At 41.7% G+C, this 18,410-nt stretch overlaps 1 protein-coding gene across 11 annotated transcripts in view; it reads right to left on the reverse strand.

The window, feature by feature from the left end:
- Positions 1–933: 933 nt before the first annotated feature.
- dnm2a (dynamin 2a) overlaps positions 934–18,410 on the reverse strand; it is a 67,893-nt gene continuing 50,416 nt past the window's right edge. For 4 of the 11 annotated variants that reach the window (XM_048618043.1, XM_048618037.1, XM_048618044.1 and 1 more), the window contains 7 exons: positions 18,248–18,361; positions 17,208–17,317; positions 16,674–16,785; positions 15,566–15,733; positions 13,666–13,901; positions 12,769–12,993; positions 8,152–11,380 (listed from right to left, as the gene is read on the reverse strand). In XM_048618043.1, coding sequence (XP_048474000.1) covers positions 11,314–11,380; positions 12,769–12,993; positions 13,666–13,901; positions 15,566–15,733; positions 16,674–16,785; positions 17,208–17,317; positions 18,248–18,361 — 1,032 coding nt within the window. In that variant the 3' untranslated portion in view covers positions 8,152–11,313. Of the gene's footprint in view, positions 7,096–8,151; positions 11,384–12,768; positions 12,994–13,665; positions 13,902–15,565; positions 15,734–16,673; positions 16,786–17,207; positions 17,318–18,247; positions 18,362–18,410 lie in introns of those variants that run through there. The other 7 variants (XM_048618039.1, XM_048618035.1, XM_048618038.1 and 4 more) reach the window with 2 other exon arrangements.

An 18,410-nucleotide genomic window follows, 5' to 3' on the forward strand; every position in this document is an offset into this window, starting at 1 on the left:
TCAAGATCCTTCTGTATATCTATGCTCCCAAGGGTCCTGCCATTTACTACTTTCCTCTTACATTTGACCTCCCAAAAAGCATCATGCTCAATGGCCTATATTTTCTTGGATTATTCTTGTTGCCCTTCTTAAAAGAACATCATTGGCTATTCTCCAGTTTTCTGAGTCCTCTCCTGGGCTAAACTGGATACAAAGATCAAGGCCGCAGTAATCACCTCCCTTAATATCCTGGAATGGATCCCAAAGGCCCTGGGGACCTGTCACCCTTCCTGTTTTTCAAGACACTCAATACCTCCTCTTAATATCAACATGCCCTAGAATATCAACATACCACTCCCAAATCTTATCATCATCCATTTCCTTCTCCTCGGTGAATACCAATGTGAAGTGCTCATTCAACATCTTGCTCACTTCCTCTGCCTCCGTGCATAAATTCCCTCCTTTGTCCTTGACTGGACTTTTCCCTAGCTGCCCTCTTGCTCCTTATATATACATAAAATGCCTTTGGATTCTCCTTTATCCTACTTGCCAAAGGCATTTCATAATCCCTTTTCACCTTCCTAATTCCTGTTTTAAGTTCTTTCCTGCTTTTGTATTCCTCAAGGGCCATGTCTGATTTCAGTTTTCTAAACCTTACATATGCTGCCTTTTTTCTTTTTGAATAATCTTTCAATATCTCTTGACATCAAGGTTCTCACATCTTGCCATTCCTTATCTCTCATCCTCACACCAACTCTGATCAACAGGCCCATAAAAGACAGATATGGATTGACCCTAAAGATATTAAATGTAATACATTTTAAGCAGTACAAACACTATAAACTAAATGGTACCATGTTAAAGGTGGATGTAAGGTGACAGGTGGCTCTACATTAGTTATTAATGCAGAGTCACAACCTAAGTTAAGATATAGAAGCAGCCATAACACACGACTAATGCAAAGTTAGTCTTTATTGCAAGAGAATCTCGTTACGAGTGTAGTGAAGTATTGTTTCAATTTGTGTAGGAGCTTGCTTTGACTGTGCCCGGAGTACCACGTGCAGTTTTAGTCTCCTTATTCCAAAACGTATTGCCGTAGAGGGAGTGCAAAGGTCCACCAGACTTGTTTCTGAGATGGCAGGACTATCCTGTGGAGAGAGATCAGGCAGACTGGGCCTGTATTCTCGAGTTTCAAAGAATGAAATCTCACAAATACTTTTAAGGGATAGACAGGTAGATTCAAATAAAGTGCTTCCCTTACCTGGGGAGTCTAGAACCAGGGTACACAATTATAAAAATAATGGGGCCATTTATGACAGTGATGAAAATTGTTTCTACTCCTAGGCCTGTGGAAGCTCAATCGTTATGTTTTAAGATAGAGGTTGATAGATTTCTGATTAACAATGGCAAAAAGGGTTATAGAGATGGGATGGGTAAAAGACATTGATCAGCCATGACTATACTGAATGGAAGGATAGGCTCAACAGGCTAAATAGCATACTCTTGCTCTAATATTCCTATAGTTCATAAAATGTTTCCTGTATAGTTTCTTGGAACAGCATGTTTTGAAGCCAACCAGACAGCAGGATACTAGACATAATATTGTGTAACATGATAGAATTAATGAATGATTCTATAATGAAGGGACCACAATGGCTGCATTTCATATTCTGCTTGAGCTTGATAAAAGCAAGTCAAGGACTGTTATTTCAAACTTTAGTAAGAACAATTATGAAGGCACGGAAGTAGAGATAACTAAAATAAACTGGGAAATTGATCTAGCAAACAGATCGAGTTGCAGAGACATATATATATTTCTGAAATAGCTCCTTAAGTATATTACTGAAAAACTAAATTCCAAGGAGACATCCCACTATATGTGACTAAGTAAAAAATTGGTTAAGGATGGTATCAAGCTTCAAAGGGAAAAAAAAGCATAATTATGCAAAGATGAATGTCCGGTCAGAAAACTAGAATATAAAAAGTAACAAAAATAGAGGGGAAAATTGCTGAGTACTAGAGAGCACTGGCTAGGAATAGAAGAGTTCGATAAATAGTTGGCATTAAGAAGTCAGCATGTTTCCTATGTAGAGAGAGTCTGGAGAACTAACAGAATTGAGATGGCACATTAATTGAGCAGGTATTTTGCATTGATTTTTATTGGAGGATATAAGTAACATCCCAGAAATAACCGTCATTCAGAAGATGGAAGGGAAAATTGGAGAAAATTACAATTGGAGAAGTAGTAAATGGTTGGAGCTACAGGCGGACAAATGCCTGGGTCTAAATGGTCTTCCTCCCAGTGTCTTAAAAGTAGCAAGCTTGCTGATTGTATGGTTTTAATTTTGCAAAATCCCCCAGATTCAGGGAAGACTCCTTTTTAGGTTGGAGGATTGAATGTAGCAATTTTAAAAAAAAAAAAAAATCAAAAAAGAGACTAACAGGAAGTTACAGGCCTGTTAGCTTAGCATCATCCCTATGGCAGATTTTAGGAACTAAAAACAAAATGTTACAGGAGGGCAGTTAGAAAAGATTCAAAGTAATCAGGCAGACAGTGATTTTTGGGAAAGGGAAATCATGTTTAACTAATGAGTGTTTTGAGGAATAATAGGTGATGTAGGTAACTGGAAATTAGGGGATGTACTGGATTCAGAAAGCTGGAGCAGAAAATAAAAAGTTTGTATATGAGATAGCTCGTCAATCTTCTATCCAGGGCAGTATGCTAACAGGAAACAAAAGCCATGAATGGGTCATTTTCTGGTAAGAATGTAAAATTTTGTGGAAGACAGAGTACAAAGGGATCAGGTAGTTTGCGTGGTCGAAGATCTGGCAAGTGTTAAATGGTCCATTTTGACAAAGTATCTAAATCATTATTTCAAAAGCTTAACATAGAGAGATCTGGGTGTCCTAATGCATGAATCACAAGAGGTTGGTATGCAGATACAAGCAGTAATTGGAATTATTGCAAGGGGAATTGAATACAAAAGTAAGGAGGTTATGCTTTGGCTTTACAGGGCATTGGTGAAACCACATCTGCAGTATTATACACAATATGGTCTCCTTATTTAAGGATGTAAATGTGTTAGAAATAATTGAGGTTTAATATCTGGAATGAGCAGGTTCAGAAAAGGTTGGACAGACTAGTCTTGTATCAAGTGAAGCTTAAAGAATAAGAGGTGATTTGATGGAGACATAACATCTGATGTGCCTTCACAAGGTACAAGAAAGGAGGTTTCCTCACTTTGGAAAATCTAAAACAGTCATGTTTTGATTGCCCATTTGGAACGGAGGAAACATTTGAGGGTTGTGTTTAGGAACACTTTTTGAACCACCATTTGACAAGTGTCCTTGAATATTTTTGGAGGGAGATAGTTTCTTAATAAAATGATGGAATTTATTTCAATGAGTCTCGTGTGGGAGGGAACTCCAGAGCTCTGGTTTAAATGACAAATCATAGTTGCCATTGATAGTGATAAACTGGGCAGATTCTAACTAGGCCAGAATTAGAAGAGCTGAAGAATGTAGGCATGGTAGAGATTTGAAAAGATGATACTATGTAAAGGATCGGCCAAACGGCACTGGTGTTTGATCAACTGCAATTGTATTGCAGGGGGAGCACAATGATGGTAGGTAAACAAGGCTTGGTGAAAGTTAAAACAGTTTTAGATTCATTTCATGGGTATTCCATAATATCTGAAGTGAATTAATACTATAGTGTTACATTAAGGTTCTTGAATAGATTTGTAGCTTGTGTTGTGGATGCTGTAGTTGGTTTGCTCACCAAGCTGGTTCGTTAGTTCGCAGACATTTCATTACCCTGCTGGGTAACATCATCAGTGCAGCCTCTGATGAAGCGCTGTTATGTTTTCTCACCTGGTATTTAAACTCTGTGTAGATGTTTTCTCTCGGGTCTTGTTCTCTTAGTGGTGTTTCTCTTGCCAGTGGTAGGTCAATCGATGTGAATAGGCAGTAACATCAAAGGATACCATGGTCTCATCCTCATCTATTCTTATTTCTTTGATGGGCTGAATGGATTGAGTCGCTGATGAGATGCTTTAGTCGTGGTTGTAATTCCTTCGCTAACCTGGGTGGGAGATTGTCGGTCTGATGGGTACTTCCGGTTTGTGTACCTTTGGGAGGCCATAGAATCGGGGTATGTCCTTTTGACATTACCGCCCTATTCACAATCAATTGACGTACCACTGCCAAGAGAAACACGAGCAACACTACTAAAAGAACGAGACCTGAGAAACACCATCTCCATAGACAAAATGCTGAAACTACTGGACCTGTGCCTCACGACCCAGTTTATCATTAATGGCCAAATCTATGAACAAATCAACGGGACACCCATGGGGTCACCCATCTCCGGACTAACAGTAGAAGCGGTGATAAGAGATTTGAAAGCATGGCCCTTGCACAGATTCAACCTAAACTATGGATCCGATACATGGATGACACTTTTGCCATCAAATGGATTAAACTAGAGGAGACACACTAACTGTATCAAATTCACCAGGGAAGAAGAAAGGAATGAACAGCGCCCATTCCTGGACATCATGGTAGAATGCAGGGCCAACAGGGGAATTTCTGACGAAAGTACAAAGAATGGCCATACGCACAGATCAAGTCCTGAATTTCAACAGTAACCGCCCCAACACCCACAAATGAAGGGGTGTGAAAATCTCACACACAACAAAAGATACAGTATGCCCTACTACACTTGTCACGTTACCGTACATCAAGAACATATCTGAACTGACCACAAGACTCCTAACACCACTGGTCATCAAAGTGGCACACAAATTTACACCAACTGCTAACTCAAACCAAAGACCTCTTACCCACTATGGACAGAACCAACATGATATACAAGATTTCTTGTAAGGACTGCGACAAACATTACATTGGACAGACGAGGAGGAAGCTGGCCACAAGAAAACATGACCACCACCTAGTAACAAAAAGACATGCCCAGTACTCACTTGTCTCCATTCACATGGATAAGGAGAACTATCAGTTCTATTGGGACAACGTCAAATCCTAGGACAGGCCAAACAGAGACAAGCATGGGTATTTCCAGAGGCCTGGTTCTCCACCAAGAAGGCCATCAGTAAACATGACAAATTAGACCCTATATACACAATCACTGCGAAGAAAAACTAGAAATGAGGTAATCAACTCCACACGGACTCCAGAGTTTAAATACCAGGCAGAAAAACACAACAGCGCTTCATTGGAGGCTGCACTGAGGATGTTATCCAGCAGGGTAATGAAACGTCTGCAAACTAATTAACCAGCTCAGTGAGCGTCGTGTTACATTCCTGATACTTAAGTCCTGGAGTGTACACTGGTCAGCTGCTATCCTCATTTTTGCTTGATATACACTATCCTAACATCTGGATAGAAACTTCTGCCTTGTTATAGTTGCTGGCTTCTATTAATGTGATGTTTCAATCATTTCCCATGAAATGATTCAACATGGCAAAAATTCAAACTAAAGCTAGCACTAGACTCATACAGCTTCAACCTCTTGGGTGATTCTGCTTCCCCCAACAAAGCTGGAAGTCTCCATTCCAGGTGACATTCAAAAGCTGCATCAATTCAACTAGGTTTTGAACTATAGTATTTCAAATTAAACAACAGCCTTCCTCACATACCAATCTGTACAAAATAATTTTATTCCCAAAGGTAATTTACAAAAAGCAAAAATATACAGAAGGTAAGAGCACCATGCAAAGAAAACGCTGCTCGATTGCTGAATTTATGGAATCAATAATTATGGCACAGGAGGCTATTTAGTCCATTTTGTACATGCCACTGCAAATTTTTGAAATTGTTCTCTGTGCACCTAAGTCTAAGTCATTAATGTAGATCAAGAAAAGCAGCAGTCCTAGTACCTGTCCTGGGGGAGCTCCACTACATGCCTTCCTCCAGTTGCAAAAGCTATTCACCACAAATCTGTTCCCAATCTCTTCTGAAGTTAAGAATTTGAGTGTTGCCTAAAAAGTAAATTCCCTAATTGGGGAGTATGTGGATAGCGTATGGACGTGATTCTACTTGTGTTTAACATTCAAAGTGAGAAACTGGATAGAAAGCAAACTTTTTAATAATTACATTTGTGAATCATTTGTTGTGTGTGGAACAAATTACACCGGATTAGAAAATTGGCTTGCAATCCTAATACTGAAAACTCTAACTGGGGTGAGGGTGGGAGCTGCTTTCCTACCTGTTTGCACACCACTCACCCGCTTGTCTCAACACTACAGAATTTGTAAAGGTTATTTAGGATACTTTGTACCAGTTTCACACTTAATCCTGCCTTTGGGTAGAAGGACTGGAGAGGAGTGGTCACTCTCAAATGCTGGAGTAATGGAAAATTTTTCTAAACACTTGCCCCCATGCAGGAAACCCTAATTTGACCACAGCTATACATGGGTACAATTCCTGCAGTCTCACTAAACCCGTCAAATTCACCTTCCAGAATTTACTTTTGCCCAGCCAGTAAATTCTTCAACTCTTCTGCAGATCTCCACTATGGCAGACAGCCCCTTATACGTCAGGTTATCATCCTACAAAAATCATGCCAGTATCTACATAAAATGCCAGGAAAGATTTTTTTGTCTTCAGCTTTCTAGGCCCTTCCCAGACTCCCAAATTAAACCAATTTAGCTATAGCTATATTTTATTTTAAAACACCTCTGGTCCAGAACTTCACTCTTCGACCATCAGCATTAAAGCATATGGAACCCTTATTGCCTCACTGTAGATTGATCAAGATTTATAAATTAGAACAAGTTGATTGTCAAATATTGTACAAACCCACATTCAGATCCAATAAAAATGTAACTTTCAACAAATCCCAAACAGATCAGACAGATCTTCTTTAAACAAAGTTAGGGAAGAGTAGAGTAATGACAGAGTAACAATTTTTGCCCAGGCTACTGGAGAGGGTTTGTATTACTGTAGGGAGCAGCAGGCAAGAGTCTGAGATGGGGAGTTTTCACAGAATCTGGACGTGCAACTGCAATTACATAAATAGTCTGCCAAAACAGGTAGAAAATAGTGGGACACATTCAGTAGCCAGGTCTTGAAGGCACTGCTGGAGGAGGACGCCTAGATACAAGAGAAAAGCAGAACATTTAGAACAAACTGATCAAGAAAACATTGTTTCCAGACACAACAAAAGGTGCACACACACAGAACATCTGATCTGTTTCTTACCTGGGAAGATAGGCCACACTCAAGTAGATGAGCTGCTTCATGTAAATTGATGAACCAAAAGCAGTTTCCATACCAAATTCTCAGCACAGGGATATGGAAATATTTGCTGTCTCATCTATATTAGCTAAAGCACAAATCTGTGCAACAATGAATTGCTCAGATTGTGTATTTCTGTAGCCTGGTCACTAACCTGTCCATGTGTCGTATGGACATAGTTCTGCTTGAGTGTACAAGTAAACAGTAATTAGTTGCAAAGGGAAAATAATCTCATCTGAAAAACAAACACTCTCTAATTCTAAGTTAACCTACACTTAGCTGCAGACTCCATAGTGCGCCATTGCAGCTTGACAGCAGCCCAGCTTCAGTGATAACAGGTCATTTTTCACTAACTTGTGATGGTCATCATTATTGAGAGGACATTGATAAAAGGAAATGAGAGAAACATTCCACTTTCAGATGTTTTGGTAATCAGAAGATGCAGATTTTAAGATAAAAGGAAGGCACTGTTTTTAGTAACTCAGGTGTTTTAATCTGGAATGCACTGCTTGAAATATGGAAGCAGATTCAGCAGCAGTTTTCTAATGAGAATTTGATAAATGACTTGGAAAAAGATCTTCTGTGCTGTAAGATTCTCTAAATTGGTATCAACAGCCATTGAATGATCTCAACCCTCCACCATCTACAATAACAGCAACATTTTGTAATTTCTGAATGGTGAGTGGAGAAGCAAAGTGTAGGACAGTCCCAACGTCCCAGAAATTGCATCAAGTTTGAAAACTGCTCAGAATATTTAGTGTTACCACCCAGGGGGCTATTGCCATGCCTCTGTGAACAAGCATATCACCTCTGTCCCTTCACCATCTGCCAGCTTGTGGGTCTGCTTTTTCTCTCTCCCAGAATGAGAAAAGGGGGAAACAGATGACAAAGACACAAGAAGAAGCCTCCTTCTACTGTCCATCCCTTTATTTCAGTTCATTACCATACAGAATGTAGGCACTTCATTTCAAATCAGTTAACAGTCAATAGTATATCACACACCAGGAGTGAGAACATTCAGGTATCTGTTAATTAGAGCTGAGTCCTGAATATAACAGATCCCTGAATTTGAAGAAGTAATCACAGGAAAAGGATTCAGCCACTACATTGTAATACAATATTAATTAATTCAGTTATTTTCTTTAGAAATTGTAGTTTGTAGAAAGATCTTCAGCATCCGTGATCAGTTTCTGCCAAATGTGTGACTACGAAAACCAAAAGGAGCTTTGAGCTAATTTCCCACAGTTGGTGCAGTACCTTTCTGTGGCAACACTGCCCAAAATTGCACAAGTTACATTCTCTTTATTGCAATTGTGATAAAGCATCAAGGATTAGACTCAAGTGCCTGCAGCAGATTCTCCTCACCAAACTTGAAGAAATTAATTTGATCTAGTAACTAATACATTTTTATATAAAACTGGTGGTCCCACCCACAGCAGGACACTAAGACAATCTTGAGGGAGTTTCAGAGAATAATTTCTAAGGGTGGGGTGGGTGGTGAGGATCAGTGAATACTACATTTAACACATTCCCACCCATCCAATCAAGAACTCCCTCCAAAAGGCTGTTACTTTGTTTTTTAATTGTCCAGTTGTACCTGGATTCCATTGTTTATGTGGAGAGAGAATTAAGTGCATTCAACAAATCCCTGTTCTTCTTTCTTGTTTAGAGTAAGAAAGGGAAAAATCAAGTTGCATTTTAACTTCTATGAAAACAAGAATTTCCTGCAGCAAACCTGCCTTCACCAGAGAAAGCCGATTTGATGTCCAGTTCCCCTGGGTAAGGAATTTAGTTCAGCAGCAACAGTATGTGGATACCACCTCCCAAACACTTGGACATACAACCCTAATTGCAAAAAGATGAACAAGCTGTTCACATCAGGAATTTGTGGTTCTCAGTATTTTCATCAGGAAGCGGATTCCAGCTGTGATCAGTGCTGGAAAACTGGAACATAACAGAAAATGTTGGAAATGTACTAAGTTAATTAGCATCTGATACAGAACAGGTTTAACCAGAACTAGGCCAAGTGTAGCCATCTAATTCCCAGGTGCCACCTTCAGCATTTCCAATGCTTTGTTCTTGATTCGAATTTACAATGCTGACAGAGGCTGCTTCAAAATAGCTGAATGGGTCAATTAATTAATACAGGCTGTGCTTTCAGATTGATCTGAGATGCTTATTCTTAAGGCAGTGCTCAAACCAGGCAAATGAATGAGAGCAAGCTGCAAAAGAAATCCAACAGGGAGCTGGTTATCCTGTACAGGATAGGTTAAGCAAGGCCTAACATACTGGGAGGTCAGAGGAAGTGGAAGTTAGTACCTTACGTGGGAGGCGAGCCAAGGAGCTCAGGGACTGAAGGCAGATTTATAAGTTCCGCTTTATTTGGATCAAGTTGTTCGTGAGCTGTAACTGGTGGCTACACCCAAGCCCATTTAAAGGCTGTCCACTAAACTCCTTCACTTACAGACTGCTGAACACAAGTTGTTCACTGGCCTATGCATACACATCCCACGAATACCAATTTAGCTTGATTCCCAGTCACAATACTTTGAACCCGACAAAAACGAGAAACTAAGTAGTCAACACATAGCAGTTCAATGAAGACGCAAATTAACAACCAATGCCCAAAAATCCCATCCTCTTTGGACAAATACAACCCCCAAATTGCAATCTTTCTGGATCCCCAGTCACCGTGACTGAAATCTGGCAATACTGGTATTAGATCAAATAAGAAAAACGGCCAGAGATTGGAGTTTGGAGAAGAGCTGCAGTAACTAAAACTGCCAGAAATATCCAACCCAAGTTGTTAGGCCAAAGTGAACCATAAACTTACCATCAAAACCATTCAGCAACACTTACTGGAGATGGTAGAATCTTAAGGATGGTTAATTTTGAAACTGACAACAGCTAAGGAGCCAGAGACCTTGGGAAGCTAGGCACAAGTCCGAACAAGTGCAAAATTAAAGCAATGAATAAATGGTAAACATCTATAGATGGACACACACATCTGTTAAGAGGCTAACAGAACATCATTGGCTAAGCTCAGTCTGTTACCTATGACTCAAAAATCGTCCATGTTCCTGAAACTCAGCTCTGCAGTCATTGGCTGGAAAATAAAAACACCCAGTCATTGGACTTTAAAAAAAATTCAAAGATCATAATCAGATTCTTCAAGCCATTGTATTTTCACGCAATCAACCCATCAGCTACAATATAAACTACTTGCAGTCAATGCATGGCTCATGGTATCTCCCCATATTTCACTAACTCCACCCCCTCCACACTGCTAGGATATGCTCTCCTCAGAGCAAACTCCTAACCAAGATCCAAAGAATACCTCCTGCTTGGGGTCTCTCTTTCAAACTATTCCATCCAGGCCTTGCATACCTTTATTTCTCACTTTCACCCATTCTAATACCCCATCAGAACTTCAATTGGAAAGGGGTCACAGGAGTGAGAGTTTACTGCAGCACTCCCTAATTCCATTGATTCCCCTTTCACATTGTCAGCCTACTGACCTCACTGCAATTTAACAACTCCAGGTCCACTCTGTACTCTCAATTTCCCCAGTATTTTCAAGGCCATAGAACGTGGCACTCACTGCTCCGATTACTTATAGCATCAGAGACAGCAATAAGAAATGTAAGTAGATGTCTGGAGACAGGACAAGCCAACAAATATAATTGTTTTATTTATGCAGAGCTGCTAGGAACAATGATCCCAACAAATGAAAAAAGGCACCGAGACAATTTTGCTGTTTATTCAGGGAGTGCAAAGTTTCTCAATCAGGAATATCAAGGGAGCAGTGAGTGAGAGAAACAGACTCCAAATTTTAGTGCTAGGGGGAACAACCAACAAATAATTCAGTATTATATTTAAATAAAGTTCAGTTAAGAACGTCTTGGTGCTCCCAGCTAGTGTGATAAGCCAAGAGGTCTGGATAACACTCTGGTAAACATGGGTCCTGCCCTTCACACCACTACTGCTCCTCAGTGGATTAAATGCGTGAGAATATGTCGGCTAATCATCCACTATAGCCTACAATAAAATGCTTCACAGGATAAATCCCACTGTTTAATCCAGTAGGGAATGCTCGGCTGTTCGGATAATTGTGGGCCGGGTCGGAGCTGCGGGTGGTCTTCTGCTGAAGGGAGACAAAACAAAATGGGGGTCAATATAATGGGGAAAGAAACAGGAGCAAGTCAGGGTTCAATTCAACAATGAACGGTGCAGGCATCAGTATACAGCCGGTGTTTGCTTTTATATTTTTTTCTCTACCCCTCCAACTACATTGTTTCATAACTGCACAGGAAGAGACAGGAGATATGAAACTGAACTGCAAATGCTCATCGGATAGAGCCACACTGTAGCCCAGGGTCATTTCCCATTGACCTGGATAATCATCAGGCTGAAGCTGAGAGAGCTGTACATTACAGCGATGTCATTGGACTCTGAACAGAAGGGTCTATTTTCACGCGTGAAATATTTTCCCCTCTCCTGACCCCTGATTGACCATGGCCAAATAAAGCCCAGCTTCTCACTCCGAGAGCAGCAATCACAGCACAGACCTGCTCAGTCACAGGTTGGCACTTTATATTCAGAAACTGCCAGATTGAACCCCAGATGATTTTTCTCGACCATTGCACAAGACCCATTGATCACTTTCAGACCAGCATTTAGCAAGAGAAATACAGCACAGTTAACTCAAGTTAATTTTTCACAGCTTTCACCAAGATTCTGGGTGAAACAGAACAGACTGAGGAGTGTCACTGTTAAAGGAGTGGCTTGCATGTTGGTCAGAGGTTCAGATCACACCAAACAACGAGTTGAGGTTTTAGTGAGACGAAGGATGCATGAAACTCAATATTACAGAGAAAGGCACAAACTGAACACAAGAAACTTAAAACACAAAAACACTGGCCCTTTCATGCCTCACCAACAGGTATTCTACACTTGCTAATCCTGGGACATTTCCTCAGCAAATTGTGCATATGATAAATGCCCAAGCTACAGCTTTTAAGAGCTCTAAGTAATCATCATTCAGGTGATAAATTCACAACTAAACACAAGACTGTTTTGAAGATCAACACCACCTGTCCCACCTTCCCCAGACTTCTACACATCCCAGGGCCTGAACAACAACAAAATGGAAATATGTCCTTATTTCAGCATAAAAAGCAGAATAGAGAGGACACTGTCAAAAGAACTACCAATAATTAAAACTCAGGGACTGCAGAACTGTAACAGTATGAATGCCAAAGCGCAAGGGACATCATTAGTTTCCAGAAACATTGCAAGTGAAATGGCTCCTAGCTAAAGGGAGACTTATTTACCGTTAAGAAAAGTTGAGGTTATAGAATGGCAGTATACTTAAGGCAGGCAATTGTTAAGAGGCCAGAGTGACAGCCAAGGACTCTCAGGCATTCACACGTTCAGATCTGTATGTGCATTCTCTCACACACAGACAGCATCTATGCCTCTTTCAGCATTGTCTACTAAGCAGGGTGAGGTTGGAGTGTTAAGACATACCTGGGTAGCCCAGGAGGGCCAGGTGGGATACGTGCTGGCCTGGAAGGAATCTGAGGTGGTACCCCGAAGGCATCATTAGTGGGAACAGGTCTGGATGGAATAGGAGGAGCACCAAAACCTCCCACAGGAGTTGGTATTAACATAGGACCTGGAGTCGATCCTCGGACCCCAGGTGGTCTACCTGGTGGACCCACTGCAGAGTGGGGTCTACGCTGAGGTGTCGGACTGTGGAAGTAACAAAGCATGAACATCAATCACAATTTCACTTTTCAACTAATGTGTAAAACAGCAGCGTAAAGATTCCAACACCGCTTCTGCAAACTCCCATCACATCAGCAACCATCATCCCACAACTGCTCAAGCTCTACCTTAGCCCAACCACACCCCCTCAAACATCATGCAACCCCACAAATTCTGCCACCACATAGCCTCCTCCTCCCATGTTCTACCACAAGGACTCAACCAGCTTGGTCATCAGCAGTGCTATTGAGTCATTCTTGGTGATGGACACTGAAATCTCCCAGAGTACATTTTGGGCATTTGCCACCTTCCGTGCTTCCTTCAAGCGATGTTCAACATGAAGGAGAATTGATTCATTAGCCAAAGAGAGGCAGTACATGGTAATCAGCAGGAGGCTACCATGAGACTTCACGTTGAGGATTCCAAAGACAAATCCCTCCCTGCTGCAATATCACTAGGTGGGTCTGTCCTGCCCGACGGACGGAATATACCCAAGGATGGTGACCTTGGAGTGAGGATAAGTCACATAGGGAGAATTGAGGGGATGTCAGTAGTGAGCTAAAGAAGGGTCCAAGGCTGCAGCCAGATGAGCCCGTTTACTTCATTCCCCTACCCCATCCCAGATTCCTAATTCTGTCGTTCCTCACATTTACCTACCTGTGACCTCCTGACTGGGCAGAAAGCCAGGAATCATCAACTGGGGGAGGCAGGGGTGCAGTGATGGTGGTGGTGCTGATGTCCCCGATAATGCGCAGAGCTTCTTTGATGGCATGATACATTCGCAACATTTCATCACGTCTCTGTGCCTGCTCAGCCGACTCCTCCATTAAGCTGCTTTGGTCAGTGGACGAGTACAGGAAAGCTAGTAGCTCCGAGTGGATAAAGTCCTTGGTCTGTCACAAGCAAAAGATCTTGGATCATAGAATCCCTACAGTGTGGAAACAGGCCCTTCAGCCCAACAAGTCCACACCAACCCTCAGGGCATCCCACCCAGACCCATCCCCCATAACCCACCTAATCTACACATCCCTGAACACTACAGGCAATTTACCATGGCCAAGCCACCTAGCCTGCACATCTTTGGACTGTGGGAGGAAACCCAGGCAGGCACAGGGAGAATGTGCAAAACTACACACAGACAATTACCCGAGGGTGGAATTGAACCCAGGTCCCTGGCGCTGTGAGGCAGCAGTGCTAACCACTGAGCTGCCATGGTGTTCCACCAAACCATAGCCACATAGGGACTGAACCAAGGGCTGCACTATCAGACTTATCATCCTTCAGATTAGAACTGTGAACCTCAAATTGGGTACTTGAGTTGAAGTAATGGATCTCAGGCCATTATTTTTAAGTGGAGTAGGAAATGTATTTCTGATGCTCTAGTCAATATTTATCCCTGAATTTACTTCACAAAACAGATTTATCTGGTTTTCATGATATTGCCGTATGTGAGATCTTGCAGTATGCAAATTGGCTGCTAGGTTTCCTACATTATATCTGACTATCATTCTAAGACACTTAATTGGCTCCAAAATATTCAATTATTGCACAAGGTGCTACACAAATACGGGTATATGCCTCTCTATCATTCCTATGCCTTTACGCGTGAGAATATAAGAAGAAGAAGCACGAGTAGGCAGTTCAGTCCCTTGAGCCTGTTCTGCTATTTAATATGATCATCACTGATCTCATCTCATCTCAGCCTCAACTCCACTTTCCCGCCCACTCCCCATAACTCTCCCTTCAACCTATTATTAATTAAAAATCTCCTTCTCAAATTTATTCAGTGTCACAGTATCTGCCACACTCTGGGGTAGTGAATTCCACAGCTTCACGACCCTTTGTGAAGCAATTTTATCCACAACTGGTTTATATCTGCCACCCCCCAAGTCTATGGCCTCCCATTCTAGAATTCCCCTCCTACATTCTCCTCAACAATCCTTCTTCTGCAACTCCCCTCCGACATTGAACCAGCACACACTACCTTGCTAACTCACTGAACCAATCTAAGCTTCTGACCTTAAATCCTCTCCCTCACTACAACCTGCTTTGTAAGAAATTTGTTTGTGGGGATGTGGGTTAGGCCAGCATTCACCATCTCTAAACTGCATCAGTGAACAAAACAGGATTTTACAGTAATCAATGGTTACATTATCACCGTTAGGCCAGCTCTTTTTTCCAAATTTTACTGAATTCAGATTTCACCATTTGCCATAGTGGTATTTGAACTCATGCCCCAGAACATTAGCGTGGGGTTCTGGACTGCTAGCCCAGTGCCATTATCAGTATAGCACCTCTCCAACATAACTTGTCTCCACCGCAGCCCAAGTCTGTCTGTTTACTGAACCTTCATCTATGTCCTTTGCCACTTGCAGACTCATCAATTTCAGTGCCGTACTTGCAGTTCTCTCATTCTTTTCTCCATCAACTTCAGGGCAAACTTTCCATACGTTCAAAAGGTGACAAAATTGAATACTTTAGAATTACACTCTAATTGCACCAATTCCACTCACCCCCAGACTTCTCCCTCCCCTCAAAGGTCCATAGAAAAACTTACGTTGTTGATCATGAGGTGCATGATGGTCTTTGGCATCAGATCCCTGATCGATTTATTGACGATTCCCATGTAGGAATCCACCAGGTTACGGATCGTTTCAACCTGTCGCTCCAGCTGCGGGTCCATTGAAAATGTGTCTGGACTGCTGCCCCCCTCATCATTCTCAGTCTAAAGAGGATGGTCAACAATTAGAGGAGTGACTCCATGCTGCACACCTCTCAGCATCACCCACAGGAACAGAAATTCTCTGCCCCTTTAAGTGCTGACTCCTTGTTGGGGTCTCAGTCTATGGCCAGTCATATTTGATCTGTCTGCTAGCTCATTACATACCATGAAGGGTTTCACATTTTCCAGCCAGGGTCTCTGGACATTAAACCATTGTGAATGTCACTCCTTTGGTCTCTTATCCAAACATAGTTAAGGGGTACAGAATCACCAAACACGCCCAGGAAATTGTAGATCAGACAGCTTAATGTCAGTGGCAGGAAAAGTAAAGTAACAGGATCCTTAAATAAACGAAGAACAGCAACAAAGGAATGATACAACGTTAGTAACCTTTGGGTAAACATATCAAGGAAGGATTGACAAGTGAGGTCGCTTCCCCCTTGACAAAATGGTTGAGGGATACCTTCAGAGGTCTTTAAAACTATAAAAGGTAAAGTTTGTCAGAAAGGTTGTAGACAGAACTTTTCTAGATGTGACACTGAAACAAGATATCCACTCAGAAATCCAGTACTTTATTCCATAGGAACGTCTCTACCCTGCATGATGAGACAATGGAACTTGCTATCACAGCCAGCAGTGGTTGGAATGAATAGTGTAGATGTATTTAAAGGAAAGCTAGTCAAGCTTATGAGGAAGGAATAGATTATTATGATTGTAGATTTAAATAAAAGATTAGAGGAGTCACATGTGGAACAAAAGCAGCATTCTGGAATGCTCGGCTAAATGACCTGTTTAAATGGTGCAATTCTAAGGGAGGTTAGAGGTTCTGTCAGTTGTGAAGGAACAGCCACTTTCACCAATTTTGTCTTACAGTAACACAAGACAATAGAAATTCTGTTTGCTATTTCAGAGAAAGACTGTAACAAATATAGCTAAAACTTACATTCTCCCTCTCTGGATAGACCCCCGCCCTCAGGAATGATGCTTTCCAACTGTCCACATCCTCCTGGGACTCACAAGCCAATTCAATTTGGCGATAGTCTTTATAAACATTTCTAAAGAAAAATGGAAAATTAAAATGAATCATTTCCCACAGCGAGACACTCTGGAAATAGATTTCACTGTACTGGATAACAGGAAACAAAAGCTTCAAACAGCAACAGACTAAGTTTTAAGATCTAGTTACACTGTTGTTTACCGGTCATTTCCATTTTAATTTCTATTGCAGACTTGATGTTTGCTGTCTTGACACGGCAGCAGACAGAAACCTCATCACCATGGGGCAATGCTCAGCAGGTTTAAGGGACAATGACTGGATTGGCTCAATGAGACCCAGAGCACCCGGCTAATGACAAACTAGAACAGGAGTCCAGCCCTGAAAATCCCAGGTCATCAACTTCCCCTTCTCCCAGTACTCCCTCTCTCAGTCACTAGATGTTAGGTGGAGACAGGCAGCTGCAGCTAAGCTGGCACTAACCTGTGCTCTGTATTGAAGATTGCAAAGACATGTTTGGTGGACATGAAACCTTTCTCCACATCCTTCAGCTTCAGGTTATCAAGTGGCAACATGTACTTCTTCTCCTTCTCCTGTAACATTCACATAACCATCAGAAAACACAGCTATATGCTGCAGCATTCAGCTTCCACTACAGGCCTCTTGTCATTTCAAAAAGATATACACAACCTCTTTCAAAAACCTTCTCAGACGTTTCAAAAATTTTCTGAGGAGGATACTTGTAAAGATCAGAGGGAAAGTGGTCATAAGGATGAACAACATCATAGAAATCCTACAGTGCAGAAAGAGTCCATTAGTCCCACTGAGTTCACACTGACCCTCCAAAGAGGCATCTAAACCAGACCCAGCTCCCTACCCTAATCATGTAACCTTGCATTTCCTATGGCCAATCCACCTAACCTATACATCTTTGGAATTGTAGGAGAAAACCGGAGCACTTAGCACAGGCAGAATGTGCAAACTCCAGACCGACAATCATCCAAGGCTGGAAGTAAACCTGGATCCCATGTGCTGTGAGGTAGCAGTGCTAACCACTGAGCCACCGTGCTGATAAAAGTTTACCGAAAGATCAGGATGAGAAGGGACCTCAAGCTCAATGAGAGATTGCTGAAAAAAAGGTGAAGCTTTCCATTTTGCACTCCAGGAAAATTTGTAAGAAATACCAAATATGAGGGAAGTGCTGATTGGTAGGCAAGTGACTCTGATTGGTAGAGTCGTTGCCATGGAGAATGCCCCAATTAATGGGTTTCAAGCAGACAGTAGTAGAGACACAAATGGAGAAGATGCTGTCCTACCCCACCAAGCTCAGCAAGGCATACAATCAAACACACAGTGTATTAACTTTGTAAACACTGCCAGAACGGAGGGAAGGTCAACTCCGTGTGCGATGTCTGCAGCAAAAATGGACTCATGCATAAGGTAAGCTGAAATCAAATTCAAGACCAACCCCATTTAATTAAAGTACAACAGAGAACAAATGAGAAAGTGTTAGACTCACTCACCTCTTCATCTTTGTACCAAGACAATGACTCAGCCGTTAACACAAACCAATATTCCTTGGAGCCACCCTTCATGATGCTGATGTTGTTGATGGTGATCCAACCCCTACGAATAACCTGGAAATAGCAGCATTGTGAGGCTGAGCAACAGTTCATTACGTTGTGA

This window comes from Rhincodon typus, chromosome 38 (assembly GCF_021869965.1).
Source record: "Rhincodon typus isolate 14 chromosome 38, sRhiTyp1.1, whole genome shotgun sequence".
Lineage (NCBI taxonomy): Eukaryota > Metazoa > Chordata > Chondrichthyes > Orectolobiformes > Rhincodontidae > Rhincodon > Rhincodon typus.